We start from the raw sequence: 27,625 nt of genomic DNA on the forward strand, positions 1-27,625 counted from the left end.
TGCCGCAGCCCTGCCTTGTGAACTATCGTCCTGCCTGCTGGCGCTGCCGTGGCCTTCTGCAACCTTCATCCTCGTGGGACCTGCTGGCGCTGCCGCGGCCCGTTGTAACTTCCATCTTCGTTGGGACCTGCTGGCGCTGCCGCGGCCCGTTGCCACCTACGATCTCTTCGGGACCTGCTGGCGCTGCCGCGGTCCGACCCGTCCGACCGCCGAGCTCGAGGATTGTGAGCTACCGCCGTTTCACCTCAGTACCCGTAGGTACCAAGACTGTCCCGCTACCCCCTTTCCCTACTAGAGACTAGAATTGAGAGGATCATCGTGTCCTGATCTCCTTGTATCGTACTACCTTACTTCAAGAACTGCCTATAAAAGGTGTTACTCTGACCTTCGTGTGGTGTCCATCTGTGGGGGGGGGGGAAGTTACTTGTCTGTACGATCGCTGGAGACGGCCTTCACCGGAGGCCTCTCCCCTTGTGCTCGGCCGACCCTCCAGGTCCCCGTCTAACAACAATGAAGCAGCTAATTGATTAATTGATTTTTTGAAAACCATTTTACTCCTCACTTCATCTGCTAAGTTTGGACATTCGAAATCACATAAGCACTCATTTAAATAAGTTTGCCAACTGCTCGCTTATTCACTTTTTGTTATCTCAAGCCAACACAGATTTGCTAGAGAACCCTCCTCAGCTCGAGACAGTGTCAATAAGGATCTTTAAAAATGTAGATTGTCGGGCCAAAATCTGCTTCTTCCGACCAAATTCCAGTCTTATATTGGCACGACTAATGTATCTGGGAATCCTAACAACTGATTTATATGTCCTTAATTCAATATCATCAAGTATTTTCGCATCTTTGCCACGGAAGATCAAAGAACCATAATCCAAAGATGGAATTAACTTCGCTTTCATAACCTTCAGCAAGTGATCGTAGTTTGGGCATAATTATGAATATGATATGGATTCTGTGGGATTTTCAAGGCTCCCAAACAGCGGTAAAGTCCTTGTTAAGTGTATTGTTCTCTTCAATTAGCACTGGCGAAATAAGCCAAACAAGTGGACGTGGACATAGTGGGTGTAGATGTGGTTCACTCAAGACATGCATGATTGAGAACAGATGGACTCATAGTGTGATGCCCTGGCCTAGTTGTTGGTTATGCCACTTGATGGCAAAGTCTTCAAATGGCCGAGGCAGATCACTCTCTGGGAGGTTTAGTGAGGGATGTGCTACCTACCACCAGTGGACTGGGTTTGATATTCTCCCAAAAAAATCTTCCACAATCAATATCGCAAATTCAAAGGGTGTAGTCACCAATTCAGCAGTCAGTGATTGAATAACAATCTTTTTTTCCCCAGGTGTAGAAGAGCACCAGGCTTCTCCAGCCATCCGAACCACTGCCATACGTTTCTGAAACATTGGACTGTGTGCAGAAATCCCATCGGGCACTGGTGTTGGCCTTCCTTCAAAGACAGTGGGAGATAACTTCAGACCATTGGTCCTCCTGATCATAGCTTGAGGCTGTTCGCTCTGTCTTTAAAGAGGTCTCCCCCTGTCGCCTCATAAACATCCTTTCCACACAAATATCTTGACGATTGAGAGTGGCTCCTTCCAGGTTGAAGAAACATTAAAACTAGCCTTCTGTTAAAAATGGGGACCACATGTTATTTTGGATTTTCAAACCATTGTCCTTTGTCTGCTTCAATGAGCCCAGCTCACAGGAATCACCCTTTTGTGAGAGGTTGGATTCTCAGTGTACGAGGAGAAGTCTTTTCTTACTCTGCTTCAGTGGATTCAGTTTATTTGCGTAATTCTAGAAGCGTGCCAGCATTGGGCTTTTTTTGCCTAGGACAGACTAGTCTGCATCCAAACAATGTAATGTAAGGTGGATTTGTAGTGCGCTGCCTGTCACCCCTGCCGGTGTCCAGGTGCAGGCATTGAAGCTTTCACATAACCCATATCAGCCTTAAAAATAAATCTTGAGACTCCTGGGACTTTTGCCATCCTACATAGCTGCAATCCTACATTCGCGGTTGTGAATGAGATATCTTGAACGGGCACGCATCCTCAGTGAAATGCGTTGAAGGATGGAAAATTTGCTAACATTCGTGCCAAGAATTTTCAATTCTATTAAGGACAGGAGGCGAGGATTATGCTTACTCAATTTCTTTACTGACAAACAGCAGCCAATCAAAATGCAGTAAAGAAACAACTACAATACCCAGAAACACAGGGTAACCATAGAGTATGATAAGGTATAAATAGGGTCATAGAGGTGAACACTTCCTCTTTCTTTGTCCATAGTCAATAATAAGTATAGCAACATAAAGGTAAACAATCCATCAAAGGGATCCCCCGGAGAGGTCTTCATCCTGCTGACGTGGAGAAGGAACTTCAAAGAACCAGAGGAACAGCAAGAGACCAATCAGGAGAAGAAAATCCCGGCACACCTCATTTAAGGTCGGAGCCTGAAGGAAGAGACAAAGGCCGTAAAACTGTTCCCCAAAAATTGAACATAGTAATCATTACAGGGAGGGAAAACATTTCATAAAGAAGAACCAGAGGTATACAGTATAAAAGCAATATGCATATATAAAGACAATCATGAAATAAGGGTGGGATAATCCTCGCCTCCTGTCCTTAATAGAAATGAAAATTCTTGGCACGAATGTTAGCAAATTTTCCATTCTATGGCAGGACGGAGGCTCCGATTATGCTTGTTTAAAGCTTCGCCACCACAACAGATGCAACATCAAGAATAGGCTTAAAGTAATAAGTTTTAAACACAGTTTCAGATGACCAATCCGCAGCCTTCATGATGTCCTGAAGGCTGGCACCCATGGAAAAAGCTTTAGAAGCCATGGCTCCTCTAGCAGAATGAGCACCAAACAGAGAAATGTCAATGCCCGCTTCATGCATGAGCCAACGTAAACAACGTGCCAAAGTAGCCGGAGTTACCGGTTTGAAAGGTTTCTGCAATGCAATAAGCAATTGGCCCTGTAAATCATGCCGAAAAGGCGCCGTACTTACCTCATAATCTTTAATACACTGAACCACACACAACTGAGGATTGTGGGGAAAAGAAGTGTAAGAGACTGAGGGCGTATTACACTTAGTCCTCTTTGAAATAATAAAGGTAACACCTTCAGGAGAGAAAGACCAACCAGCGAGATCCAAGGCCCGCACATCAGAAACTCGTTTGCAAGAGACCAAGCACAAAAGCATAGTGAGCTTGGCTGACAGTTGTTTGCGTGTAAAAAGAGAATTAGAAGGCCAGGCCGACAAGAAACGCAAAACAACTGAGACATCCCAAAGGGCTACATACTTGGGACAAGGAGGTTTTACCATCCGGATGCCCCTCAACAATTTAGAGATCAGGGGATGTTCTCCCGCTGGTTTACCATCAAGAGGCACATGGCCTGCAGAAATTGCAGAACAAAAGTTATTAACTGTTCTGTAGGCTAGCCCCGAGGATGCGAGGGACGCCAGAAAATTAAGAATTAAAGAAAGATCCGCTGAAACGGGATCCACCGACCGCTGTGAGCACCAATCACACCAGCGCTTCCAGCTTGATGCATAACGCTTGTGTGTGTTGGGTGCCCAAGCCTCGTTGATAAATCTGGTAGCGTCGCCCGATAAGCCCTGGATTTGCCAGCGTCCCCCGAAATTCTCCATGCTACCAGAAGGAGTTGACCGGACAGTACCAGTGGGTGAGGCTCGCAGAGCGGATCTAACAGGAGGTTCCACATGTGAGGAAGTAGAAGGGGCGTCGAGCAGCTCATCTCCAGAAGAACTGGAAACCACGCTTGAGCCCTCCAAAGAGGGGAGATTAGAATCAATTCCGACAATAAAAGACGTTCTCGGGCCAGCACCCGGGGAATCATGAGGAACGGCGGGAATGCATAGCACAGATGGCGAGGCCACGTCTGGAGAAATGCGTACGTGGCCAGCGCCTCCGGATCCGGACGCCAGCTGTAGAATTGGGGAAGCTGGGTGTTGAGCCGGGAGGCAAAAAGATCCAGATGACAAGTCCCCCAAATGCGGGACAGCTTGCGGAACACACGAGGATGGAGCCTCCAAACGCTGAAATCTCTCAGGTGACGAGAGTTCCAGTCCGCGATCAGATTGCGAGAACCCGGCAGGTATTCCGCAATAATCGTGATCTTGCGCTCCAGACAAAGGTGCCAAAAATCCTTCGCAATCTCCGAGAGAAGCTTGGATCTGGTACCCCCCAGTTTGTTCACATAACGAACCGCCGATACATTGTCCATTCGGAGAAGAATGCAACAATTCGTTTTCTGAGGGGTGAGACACCGAATCGCGAAGGAGCCCGTCCGTTCCAGGAATCCATGTGGTCTAACCACCATCTCATTTCCGTCCTGGCATCCTCCGAGAGGAGGATGTGATCTGAATAACGAAGACCCTTCTGCAAATGACGAATTTTGAGGCGCTGAAGAGCCCGATAGTGCAGAGGTCCTGGAAAGATCGCTTGGATGGAAGACGATAAGAGACCTACAATCCTGGCTATTGACCGGAGCGAGACAGTCTGTTGAGCAAGAAACGATCTCAAGTCCCTCTTGATGGATCTCATCTTCTGACCTGGAAGAAGAAGCTGACAAGAGACCGAGTCTATCTGAAAACCCAGGAAAGATATCGATTGGGATGGAGAAAAATCTGACTTCAGGGGATTGATAAGAAAACCCAAGGATTGCAAAAGGTCTATGGACCAGTGCAAGTGAGACTGTAGAAGAACAGGGCATTGAGCCAAAAGGAGAATGTCGTCTAGATAGACTATAAGACGCACTCCGCGTGACCGCAAAGACTCCATCACTGGACGGAGGAGCTTCGTGAAGCACCACGGAGCGGAGGACAGGCCGAAAGGAAGAACCTTGTACTCGTACCACCTGCCCAACCATTGGAACTGAAGGAATCTGCGATGAGGAGCATAAATCGGTACTGACAGATAAGCATCCTTTAGGTCGAGACGAACCATCCAATCCCCTTCTTGAAGAAGGTCTCGTAGAAGATGAATGCCCTCCATCTTGAAATGGCGATAAACCACATTGCCGTTGAAGTCCTTTAAATTGAGGACTAAACGAGATCCTCCCCCTTTTTTCTCCACGAGAAAAACATTGCTGACGAACCCTTGTGGATGAGGAGAAGTAAGAATGATGGCTCCCTTTGTCAAAAGAGAGGAGACTTCCTCGGTTATGAAGTTCTGATCTTGTTGGGAAAAAACAAGGGGGCGAGGCCGAAGATCTTGGTGAGGGCGAGAGTAAAATTCTATCTTGTACCCTTTCACCGTCTCCAGAATCCAGGCATCGTTTGAGATCAAACGCCAATTGTCGTGAAAAAATTGAATCCTGCCCCCCAGAATTACATTTGAAGCTGAAAACAAGCTCACCTGATGGGGAAGAGTCTTGACGTCCTCCATGACCTCCGGAATATCCACCTTTGCCAGGCTGTCCTCTATTCCTTTTAGAGGGGTAGAAGGAAGATTTGTTTGAAGAATATTGCTGTTGACCACCACGTTGGGACTTGTTCCCTCGCTGGGGAGCATTGTCGGAACCACGGCCGAACGAACGCCCCCTTCGTCCGGCCCTGCCAAAAACCGGACAGAAAGCCCGCTTCAAATTAGACTGGGCCTTGTCAAGGCCACTAAAGGTGGAAACAAAGTTTGACAGTTCTTTCAGGAAGGGGGTACCAAAAAGTAAACCTTGGGCCATAGGGCCCGACTCCAAAGAGGCCAAATCCGTCAGACGTGGACGTGGATCTAGTTTCATCAGGATGGAGCGCCGGCGCTCAGTGGACAAGGCACAGTTAGCGTTGCCCAGCATACAGATAGCCCGCTGAGACCAACCGACCAGGTCATCCGGGTCAATTATGGAACCAGATTCTTTGGCTTGGTATCCCAAATTCAGTATTTTTGTAAGTGGGCCCAAGAGATCCAAAAGTTTGTCTTGGCACAAACGCCACGATCTATCCAAGCCTTTGGTAGGGTCTTTTGAATATTTCCTCATGTAAGTGATCATCGTAGGATCTACATCAGGAGTAGCGGCCAACTTATTTGGTAAATCAGGACGTGGGCACTCGGAGCGCAAACGCGCCCTCACATCCTTGTCAAAGGATTGACGGATGTGGGATTGAATGTATTGAGCCACCTCGGGGGCAGGCAACCAAGAAGAAGAATGTGGGTGGATAATATCAGAGGGATTGAAGGTTAACAATTGAGGTGAAGAAGGCGCGTCAACAAAATGCTCCTTACGCGATTTTTTGGAGGGAGGAGGCTTAGAAGGCTCGGAGGAAGAAGACGAGGACGTGTCGTCATCCGTGTCAGATGGAGGATCAGAACGAGAGGACTTCTTGCGCTTCTTTGCAGAAGGAGCAGACAGGGTCTTTGCAAGTTTTTCAAAATGGCTGGAATGTGGATTTTTTGGGGACTTTTTGGAACGCCCAGAGGAAGGAGGCACCCAGCCATGTTGCGCAGCATAATCTGCCAGATGTTTCTTCAAAGGCGCAATTGCTTGACAAAGCGCCTGGCCCATAAAATCATCAAATGAAGTAGAGGATTCCTCCTCCTCATAATATCCATAACCTTCTTCATCACAGTAGTCTGCCATGGCTATAATGACAGCCGATAATGCCCAGTGAAGGTTAGCACTTAAAGAGGCAAAGCCTGATAATTTGGGGGAGTGGTACCCCTTGCGCAAGTCTGATAACACAGAGAAAATGTGTAGAAACTACTGAATTAAATGTGGAGGGAGCAGACCTGCACAAACAAAATACGAAAAAATAGTAATTTTTCCCACTCTAGGCAAAGCCTAATCCAAATTTTACAACCCACAAACTGTAATTGTTTGTGGGCGTCAAGGAGCTCAAACGGCAGCAAGCAGGGCGCTGTGGAGAAAGTCCTCCGTTTCTGACAGGCTGAGGCACAGGCGGCGTGTAAAGAAGAACACGCTCGAAGAGACGTGTAAATAAACCGTCGCGCATGCGCGAACTGCCGCTGCCGCCGAGAAAGGGTGCGCGAGGGACGCGCGTCCTTTCAGCTCCGCTCCCGCTCCACAAATGAAGACCGGGTTAAGAAAACCCTGGTAGGAGGTGTCGCACACGCTCCTAAGGCACCGGCACAGAAGCCGGTTCCGTGACAAAGACGCGTCATACAACGTTCAAGCACTCTGACAAAGCGGCAATGCAAGCGCTGAAACGCGCACACAGCGTTAGCAATAAGGTACAAGGCATAAAAGCGGTAAGGCTACGCAGTTATAATAAAAGCGAGTAATGTAAAAGCACTTAACTGGCTGCGAAGCAGCAAAGAAAGAGGAAGTGTTCACCTCTATGACCCTATTTATACCTTATCATACTCTATGGTTACCCTGTGTTTCTGGGTATTGTAGTTGTTTCTTTACTGCATTTTGATTGGCTGCTGTTTGTCAGTAAAGAAATTGAGTAAGCATAATCGGAGCCTCCGTCCTGCCATAGAATTTAATCTCCCCTCACTAAGATCTCCTTTCTTCCCTGCAGCGGTCGGCTTCACCTCAGATTCTTCTAACGGAGGTCTTCAGACTAAGGAGACCCCGGCTAAAGGTTGGGAACAGATGCTTCTTCCTGTAGCTAGGCAGCCCATCTTGAAGATCCAACATTCAAGACTTTATACCCTTCTTCAGAAAGGGCTTTTCACATCAGGTTCTGGGCATTGTTTTTCTATGAAGATAATCCCACCTTCCTGGAGAGGAAACAGTTGTGCTTCTGACAGACAACAACACAGCCATGTTTTATGTGAATAAGCAGGGAGGAGTAGGACCCAAACTACTTTGCGAAGATATGTTGATTAACTAACCTTCTTTCAGATGAATATTCCCTAACTTATGCAGATCCCTAAGCCTTCCCACTTGAGGGTGAATGAGTTATTTTTGTTATCATTTGACTCCGCCCTCTGCTTTTCTATTCTCTGTGGCTCTTGTTACAATTTGGGTGATAATTCAAGTTAAAAAATTTGTATAGCGCACTACTCACCCAGTGGGTCTCAAGGCGCTTGTGGGAGGGAGACGAATTTACTTATCGAATATCCAGGTTTTAAGTAGCTTCCTGAAAGCGAGGTGGTTCTGAGTGAGGCGGAGGTGGGAGGGGAGAGAGTTCCAGGTCTTAGCCGCTAAGTAGGAGAAGGATCTCCCCCCATAGTGGATCTGTGGATTCGCGGAATTGCGGCGAGGGCTTGATTGGACGATCGTAGTTGGCGGGAGGGGGTGTAGAAGGATAGACGCGTGTTGAGGCATTCGGGTCCAAGGTCGTAGAGGGCTTTGTGTGCGTGGGTGAGGAGACGGAACGTAATTCTCTTGTTGACAGGGAGCCAATGGAGGTCTTTCAGGTGGTCGGAAATGTGGGCTTGCCGAGGGATGTCCAAGATGAGTCTGTGTTGGCGCGCGATGGGTGCGAGGGGACTCATGTATACGTTGAAGAGGGTGGGACTGAGTGATGATCCTTGTGGAACGCCACAGATGACTTCGGTGGCCTCTGATTTGAAAGGGGGGAGGCGGACTCTCTGTGTTCTTCCGTTGAGGAACGATATGATCCAGTCCAATGCCTTTCCTTGTACTCCGATGTTGCTGAGGCGTTGTATGAGGGTGCTGTGGCAGACTGTGTCGAAGGCTGCTGAGAAGTCAAGTAAGATGAGAGCAACTGTTTCTCCGTTGTCCAGTAGTGTTCGGATGTCATCTGTTGCTGCGATGAGGGAGGTTTCGGTGCTGTGTTTGGCTGAGGGATTTGTTGGATTCGAGAAAGGCGGCAAGCTGACTGTTGATGGCTTTCTCGATGACTTTGGCGGGGAATGGGAGGAGCGAGATGGGGCGGTAGTTCTTAAGTTCGGTTGGGTCAGCTGTGGGTTTCTTCAGAGGGGCGCTGAGTTCGGCATGTTTCCAGTTTTCCGGGAAGGTGGCGGAGTTGAGGGAGCAGTTGATGACGTCTCGAAGCTGGGGTGCAATGATGGAGTTTGCTTTGTTGAAGATGTGGTGGGGACAAGGGTCGGTTGGTGATCCTGAGTGGATGGAATTCATCAGGCGGGTGGTGTCTTCAGTGGTGATTGGGTTCCATGCATAAAGGTTGTTAGAGGGGGGTTTAGGTTCGGAGGTGGGTGGAGAATGCTGGTCATCGGAATGGTTTTGAAAGCTATGTATTTCGGCGATTTTGTTGTGGAAGAAAGATGATAGAGAGCCGCAGAGGTCTTGGGAGGGGGTGATGTCGTTAGTGCCTGCGGAGGGGTTAGTGAATTCTTTGACGATGTTGAATAATTCCTTGCTGTTTTGGGCATTGTTGTTAAGTCGATCCTTAAATGTTGATTTCTTGGTGGATCGGATGAGTTGGTGGTGTTTGCGGATGGCGTTCTTGAAGGAGGCCAGGTTGTCAGTGGTAGGGTTTTTTCTCCAGGTTTTCTCGAGAGTCCGACAGAACTTCTTGGATTTCTTAAGGTCATCGTTGAACCAGGGGGCTTTTTTGTTACCTTGCTTGATTAGATGGTTTTTCAAGGGTGCTAGTTCGTTTGCGCTGTGGGTGATCCATTGTGTGAGGTTGGTGGCTGCTTGGTTTGGGTCCGATGAATAGGCAGGGGGGTTTTGTTGAAGAGAAGAGTTGGTTAGTGGTGATTTTGTTCCAATTTCTTCGGGGGATAGGTTGTGGGGCGTTATGGGTTGAGGGTTTTCTGTAGTGGAAGTGAACGCAGCTGTGGTCCGTCCAATGGAGAGCTGTAGTGTGGTCGAAGGTGATGTGCTTGCTGGAGGTGAAGATAGGGTCGAGCGTGTGTCCGGCAGCGTGGGTGGGGGTGTCAACGAGTTGTTTGAGTCCGAGATTGGCCATGTTGTCCAAGAGGGTGGTGGTATTGTTGTCGTTTTTATTGTCCAGGTGGAAGTTGAGGTCTCCCAGTAGAATGTAGTTCACGAATGGGATGGCATGTGGGCTGATGAAGTCAGTGATGTCTTCTCTGAATTGTGAGCTGGGTCCTGGGGGTCTGTAGATGAGGGTGCCTCTGAGTGTGGTTTTGGGGTTGGTTTGAATCTGGAAGTGAAGGTGTTCGGCGGTAGCGAGGTTATTGTCGGAACTGGTCGTGATGCGGATGTTGTTCTTATGGACGATGGCGATGCCTCCTCCTGTTTGGTCGATGCGGTCCTTACGGATGATCTTGTATCCGTCCGGGATGGCAATGGCGATGTCGGGGGCTGATGAGGCGTTCTTCCAGGTTTCTGTAAGGAAGGTGACGTCCGGCGATGTGGTGTCGAGTAGGTTCCAGAGTTCGATGGAGTGTCTGTGGACTGAGCGGGTGTTTAGCAGTAAGCACTTTAGGTGGTTAGTGTCCGAGATTTGTTTGGAATTTGTGGATTTGGTGTGGGTCTTGATGCAGTCGAACTTGCAGGAGTGGCAGGTGAAGGGTCCATGGGTGTGTCCTGGAGCGGCTCGGTAGCAGTTTAGGAGTGGGCCGGGGTTAAGTGCTGAGAGCGTAGCGGCGTCGTATATAATGCGGGAGGAGAGGGTTTTGCGAGGACCAGAGGGACTGGCGCTGGGCGCGGTCCAGGCGCGGACGGGCTTACCTTTGGCGCACTTTCGGCGCGCATGGGGCGCGACCGCTGCGCGCGTAGGCATCTGTCATATGTGGATAGTGGAAAGGGAGGGGCGAGGGAGGATCAGCTGGGAGGCGGGTGCGGGGTGGAGATCCGGTGAGTGGGTCACCACAACAACAACAAAATGGCAGCGAGCCAAAAGCGCTACAGTATTGGGGCACAAACAGCGTGAGCGTGAAGCAAATGGCAGTGGCACCGGCACAATCAGGCAGAAATCAATATTACAGGCAGCGCAGCAATATTTAAAATAAAAATCAATCAATCAATCAATCATGCCATTTGTATAGCGCACTACTCACCCGGGAGGGTCTCAAGGCGCTTGGGGGGAGGGGTATGCTACTGCTCGAACAGCCAGGTCTTGAGTTGTTTCCTGAAGGCGAGATGGTCCTGGGTCAGCCGAAGGTGGATGGGGAGGGAGTTCCAAGTCTTGGCAGCCAGGTAAGAGAAGGATCTTCCTCCGGCGGTGGCTCTTCGGATGCGTGGTACGGCTGCGAGGGCGAGGCTGGTGGACCTTAGCTGGCGGGTGGGCGTGTAGAAGGTCAGGCGGTCGTTGAGGTACTTGGGGCCCAGGTCGTGGAGAGACTTGTGTGCGTGGGTGAGGAGCCGGAACGTGATCCTCTTGTCGACGGGGAGCCAGTGCAGGTTCCTCAGGAGTCTTTTCAGTAGCTTGGCTGTGGTTCCGGCGTAAAGGGCGTTTCCGTAGTCCAGTCGGCTGGTGACGAGTGCCTGGGTGACAGTCTTCCTGGTCTCGGTCGGGATCCAGCGGAAGATCTTGCGAAGCATACGCAGGGTGTTGAAGCACGATGAGGAGACGGCGTTGACTTGTCTGGTCATCGAGAGGGAGGGGTCCAGGATGAAGCCCAGGTTGCGTGCGTGGTCGGTTGGCTTGGGTGCGGTGCCCAGGGCTGGGGGCCACCAGGAGTCGTCCCAGGCGGAGGGCGAAGATCCCAGGATGAGGACTTCCGTCTTGTCCGAGTTCAGTTTCAGGCGGCTGTCCTTCATCCACTCGGCGACGTCTTTCATCCCTTCGTGTAGGCGGGTTCTGGCGGTGTCGGGGTCTCTGATGAGGGAGAGGATCAGCTGGGTGTCGTCGGCGTAAGAGATGATGTTGAGGTTGTGCTGGCATGCGATGGCTGCGAGAGGTTTCATGTAGATGTTGAAGAGGGTGGGGCTGAGTGAAGATCCTTGCGGGACGCCGCAGATGACTTCGGTGGCCTCGGAGCGAAACGGGGGGAGGCGGACTCTGTGTTCTTCCGGCGAGGAACGAGATGATCCACTCCAGTGCCTTCTCTTGGATACCGATGTTGCTGAGGCGCTGGACTAGGGTGCGGTGGCAGACCGTGTCGAACGCAGGGGAGAGTTCCAGGAGGATGAGGGCCACTGTTTCCCCCTTGTCGAGCAGGGTCCGGATGTCGTCGGTGGCTGCGATGAGGGCGGTCTCGGTGCTGTGGTTGGCTCTGAAGCCGGACTGCGAGGGGTCGAGGGATCCGTTCGTCTCGAGGAAGGCGGTCAGCTGTCTGTTGACGATCTTCTCGATGACTTTAGCAGGAAAAGGGAGGAGCGAGATGGGGCGGAAGTTTTTGAGATCGGTGGGGTCCGCTGTAGGTTTCTTCAGGAGGGCGCTGATCTCGGCGTGCTTCCAGCTCTCCGGGAAGGTGGCGGTGTTGAAGGAGGCGTTGATGATGTTCCGGAGTTGGGGTGCGATGGTGGAGTCGGCCTTGTTGAAGACGTGGTGTGGGCAGGGGTCGGTCGGTGATCCGGAGTGGATGGTGTTCATCGTGCGGGCTGTGTCTTCGGTGGTCACCGTGGTCCAGGTGCGAAGGGTGGCGGTGGGGGGCATTGGTTCGACGGTTGGGTGCGTGGGTGGGGCGCCGAAGCTGTTGTGGATGTCGGCGATATTGCGGTGGAAGAACGAGGCGAGGGAGTCGCAGAGGTCTTGTGACGGAGTGATGTCATTGGTGCCGGTGCTGGGGTTGGAGAACTCCTTGACGATAGTGAAGAGCTCTTTGCTGTCGTGGGCGTTGTTGTCCAGTCGTTACTTCAGGGATTTCTTCTTGGTGGTGCGGATGAGCTGGTGGTGCTTGCGGGTAGCGTGTTTGAGGGCGGTCATGTTGTCGGTGGTCCGGTCGAGGAGCCAGGCTTTCTCGAGGGTGCGGCAGGTCTTCTTGGAGTCCTTGAGGTCGTCGGTGAACCAGGATGCCTTCTTGCTTCTGGGTCTGCTGGGAGGGTTCTTTAGTGGTGCGAGGTCGTCGGCGCAGGCGGTCAGCCACTGTGTGAAGTTGCGGGCTGCTTCGTTGGGGTCCGTTGTGTTGGCGGGTGGGCTCTGGCTGAGGGAGGTGGTGAGCTGGTCTGCGGTGATCTTGCTCCAATTCCTGTGAGGTACCTGATGCGGGTGGTGGTGGTTCGTGGATCTTTTGAAGCTGAAGTGGACGCAGCTGTGGTCGGTCCAGTGGAGTCCGGTGGCGTGGCTGAAGGTGATGTACTTGCTGGAAGAGAAGACGGGATCAAGCGTGTGGCGGGCGTAGTGGGTGGGGGTGTTGACCAGTTGCTTGAGTCCGAGGTTGGCGAGGTTTTCCAGCAGGGCGGTGGTGTTGTGGTCCTTGTTGTTCTCCAGGTGGAAGTTGAGGTCCCCGAGGAGGATGTAGTCGGTGGAGGGGAGGGCGTGCGGGCTGATGAAGTCTGTGATGTCTTCGCTGAATTGTGTGCGTGGTCCCGGGGGTCTGTAGACGAGGGTGCCTCTGAGGGTCGTCTTAGGGTCGGTGTGAATCTGGAAGTGGAGATGTTCGGCTGCGGCGAAGGAGTCGTTGGCGTCGGTCGTGATGCGGATGGTGTTCCTGTGGACGATGGCGATGCCACCTCCGGTCTGGTTGATGCGGTCCCTCCTGATGATCTTGTACCCGTCCGGGATGGCGATGTCGGGTGCAGAGGAGGAGTTCATCCAGGTTTCCGTGAGGAAGGCGACGTCCGGTGATGTAGCGTCGAGGGGCGACGTCCGGTGATGTAGCGTCGAGGAGGCTCCAGAGTTCCACGGCGTGTCTGTGGACGGAGCGGGTGTTGATCAGGATGCACTTGAGGTGGTTGCTGCTGGTGTTTGTCTTGGCGGGTGCGGGGCAGGTTCGGAGGCAGGTGAACTTGCAGGTGCAGCAGGTGAAGGGTCCGTGGGTGCGTCTCGGGGTGGCTCGGCAGCAGGCGTGGGTCCGGCCGGCATTGAGTGCGTTGAGAGTGGCGGCGTCGTAGGTCAGTCGGGTCGTCTTGCCTCGGCGGGGAGGGCCAGGAGTCCTGGCGCTGGGCGCGGGCCAAGCGCGGACGGGCGCAGACGGGCTTACCTTTGGCGCACCTTCGGCGCTCAATCGGTGCTCCCGCTGCGCGCGTCCGCTGCGCGGTCGCTCTGTGGGCGTCATAAGTAAGGAGCCGGGAGGGAGGAGCAGCTGGGTGGCGGGAGCGGGGCGGCGAATGGAATCACAGGGGGGCGGGGCCGCAGGGAGGCAGCGGCGGGAAATTCCAAGAAGCAGCGGGCAGCGGGAAATTCCCAGGAGCAGCGGGAAATTCCCAGGAGCAGCGGGAAATTCCCAGGAGCAGCGGGCAGCGAGCGAAGGAATCTGCAGGCAGGAGGCGGCAAAGGCAGGCAGGAGCGGCAGCATACTTCGGCAATCAAAGCGCTACGATTTTAAATGATCAAACTAATTAGCAAACTAGCAAACTAGCAGTCTAGCGCTACAGTGTACTTGCGATATTCGATCAGGCAGAGGTGAATGTGGGAGCGAGGCGGGGTATCAGACATCAGTCCAGGTGGCAGGCAGAGCGGGGAGCAGCGTGAGGAGCGACCGCTTCTGTTAGGAACAGGACGGTCACAGCGCTACAGCGGGGGGAGTGGGCCTAACTGTATTAGTGGGAGGGAGGATCAGCTGGGAGGCAGGTGCGGGGTGGAGATTCGGTGATTCAATGTCCTACCACTCGTGCTCTGGGCCTCCAGGAGCTGGACTTTCGCGCAGAGACACTTCTTCCGAAGTAGTCATGCACTTTATAAGTCGTAGTATTATTATTATTCGACCAGAGACTGAAGTTGTTGCACTAATCAGCTTTACGTCTCCTTAAGTAAAACTGCACTCCTGGTGTTTCCTTCCTCACTTTCAATAGACATTTCACCTGCTGAAAGCTGCAAAATTTCCTACGAGGAAATTGGGGGTCCCTTTATGAAGGTGCTCCATCATTTCCGGTGAAATAAGAGGTTTTATTTGAAACATCACAAAGTTAACTAAAACATATCGACTAAATATATAATCGCCTTCAATCAATCAATCAATCAATCAAAGCATTTATATAGCGCACTACTCACCCGGAGGGTCTCAAGGCGCTGGGGGGTACGGGGGTCCGCTACCGCTCGAACAGCCAGGTCTTGAGCTGCTTCCTGAAGGCGAGGTGGTCTTGGGTCAGGCGGAGGTGGGCCGGGAGGGAATACCAAGTCTTGGCGGCCAGGTAGGAGAAGGACCTTCCTCCTGTGGTGGCTCTTCGGATGCGTGGGTGAGGAGCCGGAAGGTGATTCTTTTGTTGACCGGGAGCCAGTGCAGATCTCTCAGGTGTCCGGATATGTGGCTGCGGCGGGGGATGTCCAGGATGAGTCGTGCTGAGGTGTTCTGGATCCGCTGGAGTCTCTTCTGGAGTTTGGCGGTGGTTCCGGCGTAGAGGGAGTTGCCGTAGTCCAGTCGGCTGGTGACGAGGGCCTGGGTGACCGTCTTCCTGGTCTCGGTGGGGATCCACCGGAAGATCTTACGTAGCATGCGCAGGATGTTGAAGCACGACGAGGAGACGGCGTTGACTTTTCTGGTCATGGAGAGGGAGGAGTCCAGGATGAAGCCCAGGTTGCGTGCGTGGTCTGTTGGTTTGGGTGCGCTCCCCAGGGCGGGGGGCCACCAGGAGTCGTCCCAGGCGGAGGGTGAGGATCCCAGGATGAGGACTTCCGTCTTGTCCGAGTTCAGTTTCAGGCGGCTGTTCGACATCCATTTGGCTACGTCTGTCATCCCTTCGTGCAGGTTGGCTCTGGCGGTGGCGGGGTCGTTGGTGAGGGAGAGGATCAGCTGGGTGTCGTCGGCGTAGGAGATGATGTTGAGGTTGTGCTGGCGTGCGATGGCTGCGAGGGGGCTCATGTAGACGTTGAAGAGTGTTGGGCTGAGCGAGGAGCCTTGGGGAACGCCGCAGATGACTTCGGTGGCCTCCGATCTGAACGGGGGGAGGCGGACTCTCTGTGTCCTTCCGGCGAGGAAGGAGATGATCCAGTCCCGTACCTTCTCCTGGATGCCGACGTTGCTGAGGCGCTGTACTAGGGTACGGTGGCAGACAGTGTCGAAGGCCGCGGAGAGGTCCAGGAGGATGAGGGCCGCTGTTTCTCCGTTGTCGAGCAGGGCTCGGATGTCATCGGTAGCTGCGATCAGGGCGGCCTTCAATATACCAAAAGGAAATTAGACCCTGATCTTCAAGCAGCCGCGTCAGACCACAGGCCAAGTCCATTATGCCGTCATTTCTATGTACACTGCATTATAGGGACATGACCTGTGTGCCCATTTACCCAACATTAATAATAATGTGACAAGGAATCTTATAAACAGCTTTCTTCATTTGAACACCATGTTGTAATCAAAATGTTTACAAGAAATACATTTATTAGATGTAATTTTTGTATTCATAATATAACGTGCACTTGTAAAGCGCACGTTCAACCATGGGTATCTTGGTGCTGAATAACAGATGTTTATTGTTACCCAACTCAATGGCACTCATTTTATCGACCTCAAAAGGATGAAAGGCTTAGTGGATCTACCGGGTTTTGAACCTGTGACCATGAGGTTTCATGGAGCTTTTCACATGAAACTTTAAACAATACAAAGTAAGAAGGCTTGGCGTGGGTGAGGAGATGAGTAAGGGACATGCAGGTCAAACGTAAAGATACATTCTTGAGTGTGCGTTGAGCCTTCAGCAGGATTGCATTAAGGCCCATTCTGAACAGGTCTCACCGTAAGGATAGCGAGTAGTGGTTGAATCTCTGGAAGATGTTTGTAGGGCTTTGGTGCTTGGCTTGGAAAATCACTGTTTCATTGACTTGAATCTTTTCCTTCGCATAAATTCCTGAATTAGATGGGATTGACTTCTAGTTTTTCTTTGAGCTCTCTGTAGGACATCATTTAAGCAGCTGAGAGGCCATAATGTAAGGCTTAGTGCATCAATAATGCCACTTTGAAGTCAATTTCGAGCTTCCAAGGGTAGCCAGCTGTAGTCTCTTAGGATGGATTTGATGTGATGAATGGTTTATAAAACCAAGGCATTTGTATTCTCTTACTTTGGACAGTTGAGGGTTGAGGGTGTTGCTTTATGCTATCAACAGGCAGTCTGTGGGGCTCAAAACATGTTAACGCGTGGTTAACATGAAGCCATATGGGTCAATTGGAAACGTGCCTTGGCATGCGCATTGAAGCTTGGTGGCGTTGAACTGCTTGGTAAATGTTATTTAAATGGAGGACGGTTTAGTGAGCAGGTAATAAATCGCCCCCCCCTTCCCCAGGCAGCCTCCTCGGTGAGTAAGACTTTTGGATGTATCTATTGGCGACATCGTGAGCAGTCCTGGGGCTGGCGCGTTCGAGCACCTTTCCATTATAAGAGTAGTCGCGTTTATTAAACATTAACTTCAGGGCAGTGGTTGAGAAGTTAAGCATTGTGATTCACGGGGACAGTGGTCACTGCTTTGCATCCTGTCCCATCAGACGCGGTCTGTGCTGCTGCCTGCCCCCGGCTGAGGGCAGCAAATCAAAGGCATTAAGATGCAATAAAACAGGGAATAGAATGTTAATGAGGACTGGGCTAAGTAGGACGGAAGAATTGGCAAGACTGCAAGACAACGTCTCTAATCCTTCATGAGGCAGCATTTTCTATCGAAGGTGGAAGGGGAAAAGAGCCTGGAAGAGTAAATGACGAAAATAAGACGGGAGTGGAAAGAGTGAGAGGGGAATAAGTAGCGGTGGGGATAAATTAGATTGCCGAACATACTATTCTGGACAGTCAGGCCTTACTAACGTGTAAAAGTATCCACAGTGTGATTATTGGAAATGGAGGTGGGGGGTTTGAAGAATATTTGGGGTCCCCTCCTTTTCGACACCTTCTCCCAGCCAGGATATAAATGACAAAAGATGTTAGTGATGGACCATTACATTTTATTCTGCTGAAAACACAGCACTGTTATCATCATAATGCTTCTTTTGACCAGAGCCTGGTGACCCAGCCCATCCTGGGATCACTTGAGACTCCCCACCCCCCGTTTGAAGACCCCAGATATAGAAGGATATGTAGGGAAGAGGAACGAGATTGGTCCAACTGTCCTTCTGCTTTACTTGTGGTTGTGGTAGTTGGAAGGTGCATCAGTGACACACTTTATTCTTTGAATGTTGCTTTGTTTGTAGGCCAGGCGGACATCTAACCCTTTGACTTACCCATCTAATCCCTCAGAGTGATCCTATTAGTGAGTGTTGCATGCTCAGGAATATGGGCAGGACACCAAAGCTGGCACCAATTGGACCGGCTTTGTGGCTTGTGGGCCAGAGGAAGAGCAGCGGAGTTTAAAATCCATATAGAGTGACCCAATGAAGGGTACCTCACCCAGAATGCCCTCGTTTGTCTGGCATTTTACTGTACATAGAGCACTCTGGCGGGATCTTGCGCCTGTACTCTCGTTTGCTCTTGTTCGTTCCTGTAATTTCCATTTTAATGATGCTGTAAATACAACCAGTTCCACATTCTAGGTGTTTCTGTAAACCTTAACGCGGATAAAGACTTTTCTTCTGGATTTTATCAACTGTGGAAAGCTCAAACTCTGAATCCAAGCGCTTTATCTGGAGACAAACTTCAACTACTTTGAAGGCCTCTTCACTTTGACCGGTAATGGTATCCAGGTCAAAGAATGTAGTAATCTCTGTTTTATCTTTTTTTTTAAATGTTGCCAGTAGTTTGAGGGGGCAATTTAAGCCGAACGGTGGGCTTCTATATATTGATGAAAGTATATTTTTTTTGCACATTAATAAAGAAAGAGGAATCACTGTGCTTTTTTGTATCTGTTGAAATACATTAACCGGACTAAGGAGAGAAACATATGGCTCAATGCACCAAATCGTATGCACAGCCAAGTTTTTCTTGCTTGAACAAATAATAACTGCATTTTTCATAGTGCTACAATCCAATTTCTGTGATTCCTAAGTGCTGTAAATAACAGAAGTTAACATGTGCAATTCACAGATACTGCAACAAGTATTTACAGAGGCTCAGTTTATATATACAATTAAACGTTTTGTATTAACAAAACATTTAAATTGCTCCCATAAATATATTTAATCACATACAAAATAGAGCTGTATTGTGTAGTATTATGTGTGAGTAGATCTGCATCCACTACAGACTTCGGGCCTGATTAAGACTTTGGCAGTGTGGGAGTGGGCTGTTACGCCAGCACCCCGCTTCCACACCACCCAAGTCAACTGCCGCCCGGCTGCTTACGAGTTTCCTTATGGTCTGGTGCTTTGGTGGTCCCACGGTGGTGCCGTTCTAAGACTCCTAAGTGAGCCTTTGAACTGCAGCACCGAGGAAGCGCAAAGTATTTCCTGCACGGCATTGACTGTGCAGTCCATGCCATGGAGGAACTGGGGTGCATGCACACAGGGGGGACATGTACACCCCTAAATGCACAGGGGCACTAGGGGATCCCGTAGGGCACCCTTACTTTCCTGCCCGCCACACTTTTCACGGCAGTATCACCGCCATGAAAAGTGTAGAGGTCAGAAAAGTCATAAATGCGGCACCGCCCAGTGTATTGCTGTCCCAGACCGCCGCTATAACACGAAGGGATTGCGGATCCCCGGTGGTTACGGAAGTCTGAATGCCGTAGTCTTAATACGCACCACTGCGAGTTTGTTGGTCTGATGGATGCTCCAGAAAGTATGCGCACATCGACTGAGTTTTGGGATTTTCTGAAACTTTTCCTTGGCATAGCCTGAAAAAGTTCTATTCTTTCCAGGCCAGGGAAAGAGTACGTTTCCCCCTGCCCGCTAATGGAAAGGGAACGCCCACAAAATGTGTTGTACAGACTAGGCTTGTTGCAATGCACAAAGCATTTCCCACATTGGCTGAAAACCCGATCTGATTCCAACTGCCGCTTATGTGGGACAATGCAAGAAGATATGCTGCATCTCCTCTGCACATGTAAAGAATTAACTGAGGAAAGGAGACGGTTTTTAAAACCACTTTTTAACCAGAAAGGCATTTGTACACGGAGACAAGCTGTGTTGGCATGTTTTGCACCCGAGGACACGCAGCTTAACTGTTGCTTTGTAAAATTTTTAATACAAGTAGAGAAAAAAATGCCAAAGCCTGAATTACCACACAGCAGATAGGTATAAGGACAAATGCTGCTACAATAATTGCTTGTTTTAATGCGTTGCAAATATCATTAGGTTATGATGTCTTTTATTTGGTCTTAAATCTGCAATGAGATATTTTGTAGCAACGGTTTTAGGTAACTATGCTAAATAAACTTTGTGTTGTAGGAGTAAAAGTTGCTCTCCCCCCCCCATATTTTATTTGTGTATTACTAATGGTACACAATGTGCAGTTATACTTGGGACAATCTCTTTGAATTAATGTAAAGGGAATTCTCTGTGGGTTTCTGAATACTCTTACGACCCTGCGACTGCTTCAACTTCTGAGGTTTACTCCTGGAAACATTTGAGAATAACAGAAATTCTATTTAAATTTCTTTGTGTTGGGCTCATCGAGATAGTGATGGCAAGAAATCCTGATTCCATCCATTCTTTAGAAAGTACCGTGGATCCTATGTCGTATTCCCCACCTTTTATCTCTTTCTTATTAACTTTAAATATCTTCGTTCCTTAATATCTTGGCCGATCAATTCTCACCCCGAGCAAGGGCCCAACAATGAACCTATCCATTCAATACATCTCGTCTTTAAACAGGATTTCTCTATTCACCCTTTTCAGGATTGAAGTTTGGAAGGAGGAGACATGTTTTTTTTGTGTCGCGGGCGCTTTTTCACGTAAGCGAGGGAGCCGGTGTAGGAGATAGGCTTTCGAAGTGATGCGGCTTTGATGTTTCAGGAATCAGGAGAGACTGCATTGCATTATATGGTTAACTTGGTTTCCAAGGGAGCCTCAAACTGTCAATCAACTTTTAGGATGGTTTCTGGGACAAGATTTGAATGTTCTTTTCAGAAAGACTTGGATGCATCTTAGAACTGGGGAAAAATTCAGATGCTCGTTAGTGGTCAGAGGAACTCATTGCATAAATAGGTTGCCAATTAGGCATAGTGTTGGTTCCGCACAATGCCCTCTAGTAATTTCAGTTTTTGACAAGTGTTTTCATGCTCACTGTTTTTTTTTTTTCCATATTGGGAGGGGGATGCTAGAATTTACCTTTCTTGTCTACATGAAAGGCGTTTCGGATGCCAATGCAGGTCTTGTTATTTCTGAACCGATAAAAGTTGTTGCTAGGTTACTGTCTCCAGGAGAACCCGCTCTCTGCTGCCATCCTCGTGGTGTAGAGATGTTCGTGTGCATACAAAGGCCTCGGACGAAGTTGCCTGCTGGATTGACGTAATATCTGTGAAAATAACTCCTTTTTATGATTTTTCGGACAAGGTTCTGCATCGATTTTTTTTCAGACTGAGCTCTCCATCAGTTCATTTTGTCTTGTCATTTTTAGCTAATGCCAAACCATTGGTAGTAAACACTAAGGGGGTCATTCAAAAAAGAGAACAAAGGACATGATTCTGTCTGTTGAAACCTACTTTGGTGGGAGAAATACTTTTACATTTTAGCTAATGTTGTAGATTGAATTGAAAATATTTACGAAGATGTTGTTATGGGGTGAGCTGGAGATTGGTATTCTTGTTTCCAACATACAGTTTATGTATATTGTACGAATATAATCGAGTTTCAGGCTTAATATGTTTAAGGCACATCAGATATGACTTAGTCGAATGTGAATTTGAAGACCTGTCTGGAAAATATGTGTCTCGGCATATTTCGAGAAAAATATTAAATAGATGGCAAGTATCAAGAAAAATCATTGTTTTCTTCTGAGGTTTCCTTCTCAGGAGCTCACTTTTTTCTGGATTATAAAAAGTTCTAAAAACATGGGGGCTGATTAGGATGGCATCCCTTCGTAAATGGCACCACCCAACTTGGGGGGTCATTAGTATGGCGGGCCGACTTTGTCCACCCACCATTCCCCCGGGTAACGGGACCGCCCGCTGAGGGTGCGAGGGTCCCGCACTCACAATTACGATGCACCCGCCACACTGGCGGGCGCATGCGCATTTATGACATTCAATGCACAACGTGACAGGCACCGCGCGGTGCCTGCCACGTTCTACATTGAAAGGCAGGGGGGTACCATAGGTACCCCCATGTGAACTCCCCCAGAGTCCCTGAGGACCCGCAACAGGCCCCCGCATGCCTTTCCGTGGCGGCATTGTCACCACAGAAAGGCATGTTCCCGCTCACATCGTAATATGGCTGGCGGTGTCTAACAGACACTGCCACCATATTGAACCCTTTTCCGCCCTGTCGACTTGTCAACCGGACGGAAAAGCGGCGGACGGTCTTTTTGTCCGCCGCGGACCCCCCAGCCATAGTAATATGGCGGGGGTTCTTTGCTGCAAGGATGGCGGGCGGATCACCCCCGCCGGGCCGGCGGTGGCCACCGCCGGCCCGGCAGGGGCGATCCGCTTGCCATCCTAATGGGGCCCTAGGTGTCAGCGGTCCCCCATAAGAATTACAATACGACCACCTTCAAGGATGTTGCAAAGTGTATTCTTTGTATTGCTGCGTGTGCTGCGGTCTGCAGCAAACGCTAAAGTACAAAAAATTCAACTTTTGCATATCCAGGCACCATGTGGTTGGCATCATGCGGTGCTTGCCAAATGGTGCAGGGATATGTAGGGGGTGCCCCCCGGGGGGCCATGTTATAGGGCCAGTGGGAAAGGGCGGCCCGCTACGAGCCCCCAAAGTCCTTTTCCGACGGCCTTTTCATGGCGGGTTAACCACCATGAAACGGCTGGCACAAAGGGACATTGTAATACCAACGCCGGTGCCTTAGCAAGCACCAAAACTCTTTTAGGGATACAACTTCCACCGACTGGTTCCTTGAGCCCGTCTGATGTGTGGCGGTCAGTCTCTCTGACCGCCAGACATCCGCCTGCCATCCTAATGTTTAACAACAAGGGGTGGTGATGGACAGAGTTTCTGAATTAAGCAGAATACTCTCACCCAGTCAAGAGATCAGGGCTAGATCCAACACCGTTTTTTAGCTCACTGCACCATCCCAGTTCAGAACCTGGCTATATGCAAATTAGTCTGTTCCTGTCCCAGTGCATGATGGGAACAGGGCAAACCAAACTACCAAGCCAATTCTTACACTGGGAAGGAAACAAGCTTCCGGGGACCGGTTTCTGGCATTTCAGCCGTCGTCGGCCCGGCTTGCTTGAATCCTGATGGTGCAATGAGCAAGGGACTCACACCTGAGTATACCCTTCCACGCTTAGGGTGGACAAAATATTTAACAACAAGGGGTGGTGATGGACAGAGTTTCTGAATTAAGCAGAATACTCTCACCCAGTCAAGAGATCAGGGCTAGATCCAACACCGTTTTTTAGCTCAGCCGACGAGGCTGAAATGCCAGAAACCGGTCCCCGGTAGCTTGTATCCTTTCTGGTGAAGAATTGGCTTGGTAGTTTGGTCTGCCCTGTTCCCATGATGCACTGGGCCAGGGACAGACTAATTTGCATATAGCCAGGTTCTGAGCTGGGATGGGGCAGTGAGCTAAATAACGGTGATGGATCAAGCCCTGATCTTTGGACTGGGTAAGAGTGGTCTGCTTAATTCAGACACTCTGTTCATCACCACCCCCTTTTCTGAATCGTTTTTGGCCACTATAGGTGTGGCAGGGTATACTCAGACATGAGTCCCTTGCTCACTGCTCCATCAGGATTCAAGCAAGCCGGGCCGACGAGGCTGAAATGCCAGAAACCGGTCCCCGGTAGCTTGTATCCTTTCTGGTGAAGAATTGGCTTGGTAGTTTGGTCTGCCCTGTTCCCATGATGCACTGGGCCAGGGACAGACTAATTTGCATATAGCCAGGTTCTGAGCTGGGATGGGGCAGTGAGCTAAATAACGGTGATGGATCAAGCCCTGATCTTTGGACTGGGTAAGAGTGGTCTGCTTAATTCAGACACACTGTTCATCACCACCCCCTTTTCTGAATCGTTTTTGGCCACTATAGGTGTGGCAGGGTATACTCAGACATGAGTCCCTTGCTCACTGCTCCATCAGGATTCAAGCAAGCCGGGCCGACGAGGCTGAAATGCCAGAAACCGGTCCCCGGTAGCTTGTATCCTTTCTGGTGAAGAATTGGCTTGGTAGTTTGGTCTGCCCTGTTCCCATGATGCACTGGGCCAGGGACAGACTAATTTGCATATAGCCAGGTTCTGAGCTGGGATGGGGCAGTGAGCTAAATAACGGTGATGGATCAAGCCCTGATCTTTGGACTGGGTAAGAGTGGTCTGCTTAATTCAGACACTCTGTTCATCACCACCCCCTTTTCTGAATCGTTTTTAGCCACTATAGGTGTGGCAGGGTATACTCAGACATGAGTCCCTTGCTCACTGCTCCATCAGGATTCAAGCAAGCCGGGCCGACGAGGCTGAAATGCCAGAAACCGGTCCCCGGTAGCTTGTATCCTTTCTGGTGAAGAATTGGCTTGGTAGTTTGGTCTGCCCTGTTCCCATGATGCACTGGGCCAGGCACAGACTAATTTGCATATAGCCAGGTTCTGAGCTGGGATGGGGCAGTGAGCTAAATAACGGTGATGGATCAAGCCCTGATCTTTGGACTGGGTAAGAGTGGTCTGCTTAATTCAGACACTCTGTTCATCACCAACCCCTTTTCGGAATTGCCATCCTAATGTGGCGGACGGTAAACAGTATTACGATGGCGGTGGGACTGCCACAGACGGGCTATCGGTGGCAGTCCCATCTTCATCTTAATAGTGAAAAGGGTAATTTATTTTCTGTCACAGCATACCATAATACTTTTCATTCTTTTTTCCTGAAATATTTCTTTAGAATTGAAAGTGTGGTCATAATATGTGTTCTCGTGTTCATTTTCATGGGAGTTCGATGAACTGCACTGAAGTTACCAAAATTGTCTGTCAAAAATGGGCCATTTTACCAAAGAGCTGCTTATACCATATACTGGCTTGTTTGCTGGATAGCTGGATAAAAGTGTCATAATTAGTGATTAAACGACTTTCACTGGGCTGCCCCTTTTCCAGTGCTGATCTATACAAGCCAAGATATTTAGAGTTCTTTCTAGAGAAACCCATTTTGTAGTAGTCCTGGTCACAGATGGACACTTTATAGGGATTTAAAGCAATTACTCAATTCCTTCCAGCACTTGTGTGGTCAGTTTTGATAGTTTAGGAATTGACTGAGTCTATTAAAGCTTTGTGGGCATTTTTCTGTAAACATACAATGTGATATAATAGGGTTTTTGTATATTTGCTGCATACCTATGACTCTTTGTCTACAGGCTTTGGCGATGAGTTCGTCTCAGGTTTGTTGGTTTGACTACAGGGCTGTGAGCTTTGTGATGTAATGCCTGCGGACATGTCACCACCCAAGGAGTAAATTTGATGTGAATGAGTGAGTGATTTTCCTGCACTTATGAGTCTGCAATGTTGAATGCTCTGGTGAAGTAGCATACAAAGAGGTGATCAGTAAACGCGTATTTGGCTTCGGTCTGCAATGTATATCGCAGTGCATGTGCAGATCTTCTTGTTCTTCTCCAAACCGACTTAGACACGGTCTGTAACCCATGGCTTGCAGCCTCACTAGACCCAGTAATTCCGGATTGGTTAGTACCTTTCATGATTATTGAAGGGCATTTGTGCTGGTGATGGATGAGCGGTTGAGTGTTTGTTAGCTATTGTGTTGTTGCTGGGTCGCGTATAGCTCTGGCTTATTAGCAGAGTGATCTGATCTTTAGGTATGGAGTAGGTCTTCTGTCCCGTTTAGTTGTGGTACTGAAATCTCTCCACGGCAAAGGTCCGCTTGACCACCTGGTTCTGATGTTTCTCTGTACGTACATTCTACCTGTGAACCCCATGGCTCTCTTCTATTATATTTTGTATAGCGGTTGCAATATGGTCCGTGTGGATAAGGGTAAGTAATCATGCTGATAAGTTTCCCCATCTCTTTTCTGTTTGATTTGTTCTTACTGCAGGCGCTTTTCTCTGTACGTTGGGGTTCTCTCCCATGAGGCCGAAGTGGTACTTAAAGTACTCATAACGATGCATGGCTTTAATTAACTGTACTTGCTAATTGAAGACAATTGTCATTTCCTGCTGCTTTTAGGAAATTTTATACAAGATATTGATTTTTTTTATTTGATTTTTTTTTAGGATAAGGTGCTGCGTATGCTGTACGTTTGGGCATTGTGCAGAGATCAAGATGAACTCAATCCTTATGCTGCTTGGAGGTTATTGGACATTTCAGCTTCCAGCTCAGAACAGATTCTCTGAAAGTGACCACGGGGAAAGACTTTTTTTTTACCTCTTGATCTTAACAATGTCTTCTCTGCTGCATGGGAAGACCGTCTGTGGAGGGCAACACTCTACACAGGACCATGCAAGACGAGTCACGCGTATGGTGCAGAAAGGAGGAACAACTTGCGGTTCCATCGTTCGCCTCCATGCATTGCTCCTGGGGTCGAGTGAAGTGTCCGGTAGTCTAAACCAAGGGCCATCTCCAGCACTGCACCTGTGGTAGCAGTCCTGAACTTACGACTATCGATGCGATGAAAGACTGTGGTAATGCAGAGTTAAACCTATGTGCTGCTCACGTCCGATCACCCCATTCACTCTTTTAAAATAAACTACAAACCATTCGTCTAAATATAGCTTTGTAGCTGAAAAATCTTATTTTATTCTTCTTCCATTTGTACATTGTATAATTGTATGTCACAATCTGCTTTAATCCTTTTGGAATTGGGCACATTTCTGCAACGTTCACTGGTACCGATTGTATTTCCTGCACGTGGGAGTCGGCTGTCCAAGCTTCCTGTGGTGAGTTCTACATGTCCCTTTTTTCAGCGATTTCTTGGATTAGGCCAACCAGTAACAGCGGAGCTCATTTTACACAAGTAGCCGTTGTAAGCACTGGAACACCTGGGTTGTGTCCATGGAAATGCTAGCATTCAGATTGTAAATCTCAACAAGTCCGTATGTCTGTCCATGTAATTTATGGAGCTAGAATTGGAAGCCATTTTCACCATTGGCCTTTTGACAATTTTTTATGACAAATCCCTCTAGTAACAAAGTACTGTAAGCTTCACCCTCAAGTAATGCTGAAATGTTTACATTAATACTTGGTTTCAGGGTAACTTGGTATTTTTGGCCTCGTCTTCATGGCATCCAACATGGCCCAATGACCTTGAAAGTATCTGCTACCCTAGGATGTGGCTCCTTCAGTCGATTGCTGTATAGCAGATCCTGCGTTGAGGCACTAGCCCTTCAGGTGGAGAGGGAACGTACATTTAATTTTGAAATAGGACCTAACTAAACACTTGTTGTGGTGCGCAAGCGCGCTGGCTGTTTCAGATGCTTGAGGTGGACATGAACTGAATCCAGTATGAGATTTCTGAAAACGGTAATGTTGGCCATACAGGGTGACTACAATACTCTTCATGGCGTCTGAAAAATGTCCCACCGGTGTCTAATTTCAACCCCTTATTGCATGTCCACCACATCCAGATTGTGAGTTTATGGATCGGCTTTTGGTCCATTTTCACATAAAAAATCTGGTAAATTGCCAAAGCTTAGATTTTTGTTATTCATTTTCCAGATATATATTAAACGTTCCTTGGCGTATTGTGCGAAAAACATATTAAAACTGAAAGTGACCATTAAGGTAAAGTTGG

General features: G+C 49.2%; 1 protein-coding gene across 1 annotated transcript in view; it reads left to right on the top strand.

Moving 5' to 3' along the window:
• TIMM44 (translocase of inner mitochondrial membrane 44) overlaps positions 1–26,601 on the top strand; it is a 138,303-nt gene extending 111,702 nt beyond the window's left edge. The window contains exon 13 of the mRNA XM_078670910.1: positions 26,109–26,601. Within this exon, the coding sequence (XP_078527036.1) occupies positions 26,109–26,228 (120 nt within the window). The 3' untranslated portion in view covers positions 26,229–26,601. The remainder of the gene's footprint in view (positions 1–26,108) is intronic.
• The last annotated feature ends 1,024 nt before the right edge of the window (positions 26,602–27,625 follow it).

This window comes from Lissotriton helveticus, chromosome 12 (genome assembly GCF_964261635.1).
Source record: "Lissotriton helveticus chromosome 12, aLisHel1.1, whole genome shotgun sequence".
Taxonomy (NCBI): domain Eukaryota; kingdom Metazoa; phylum Chordata; class Amphibia; order Caudata; family Salamandridae; genus Lissotriton; species Lissotriton helveticus.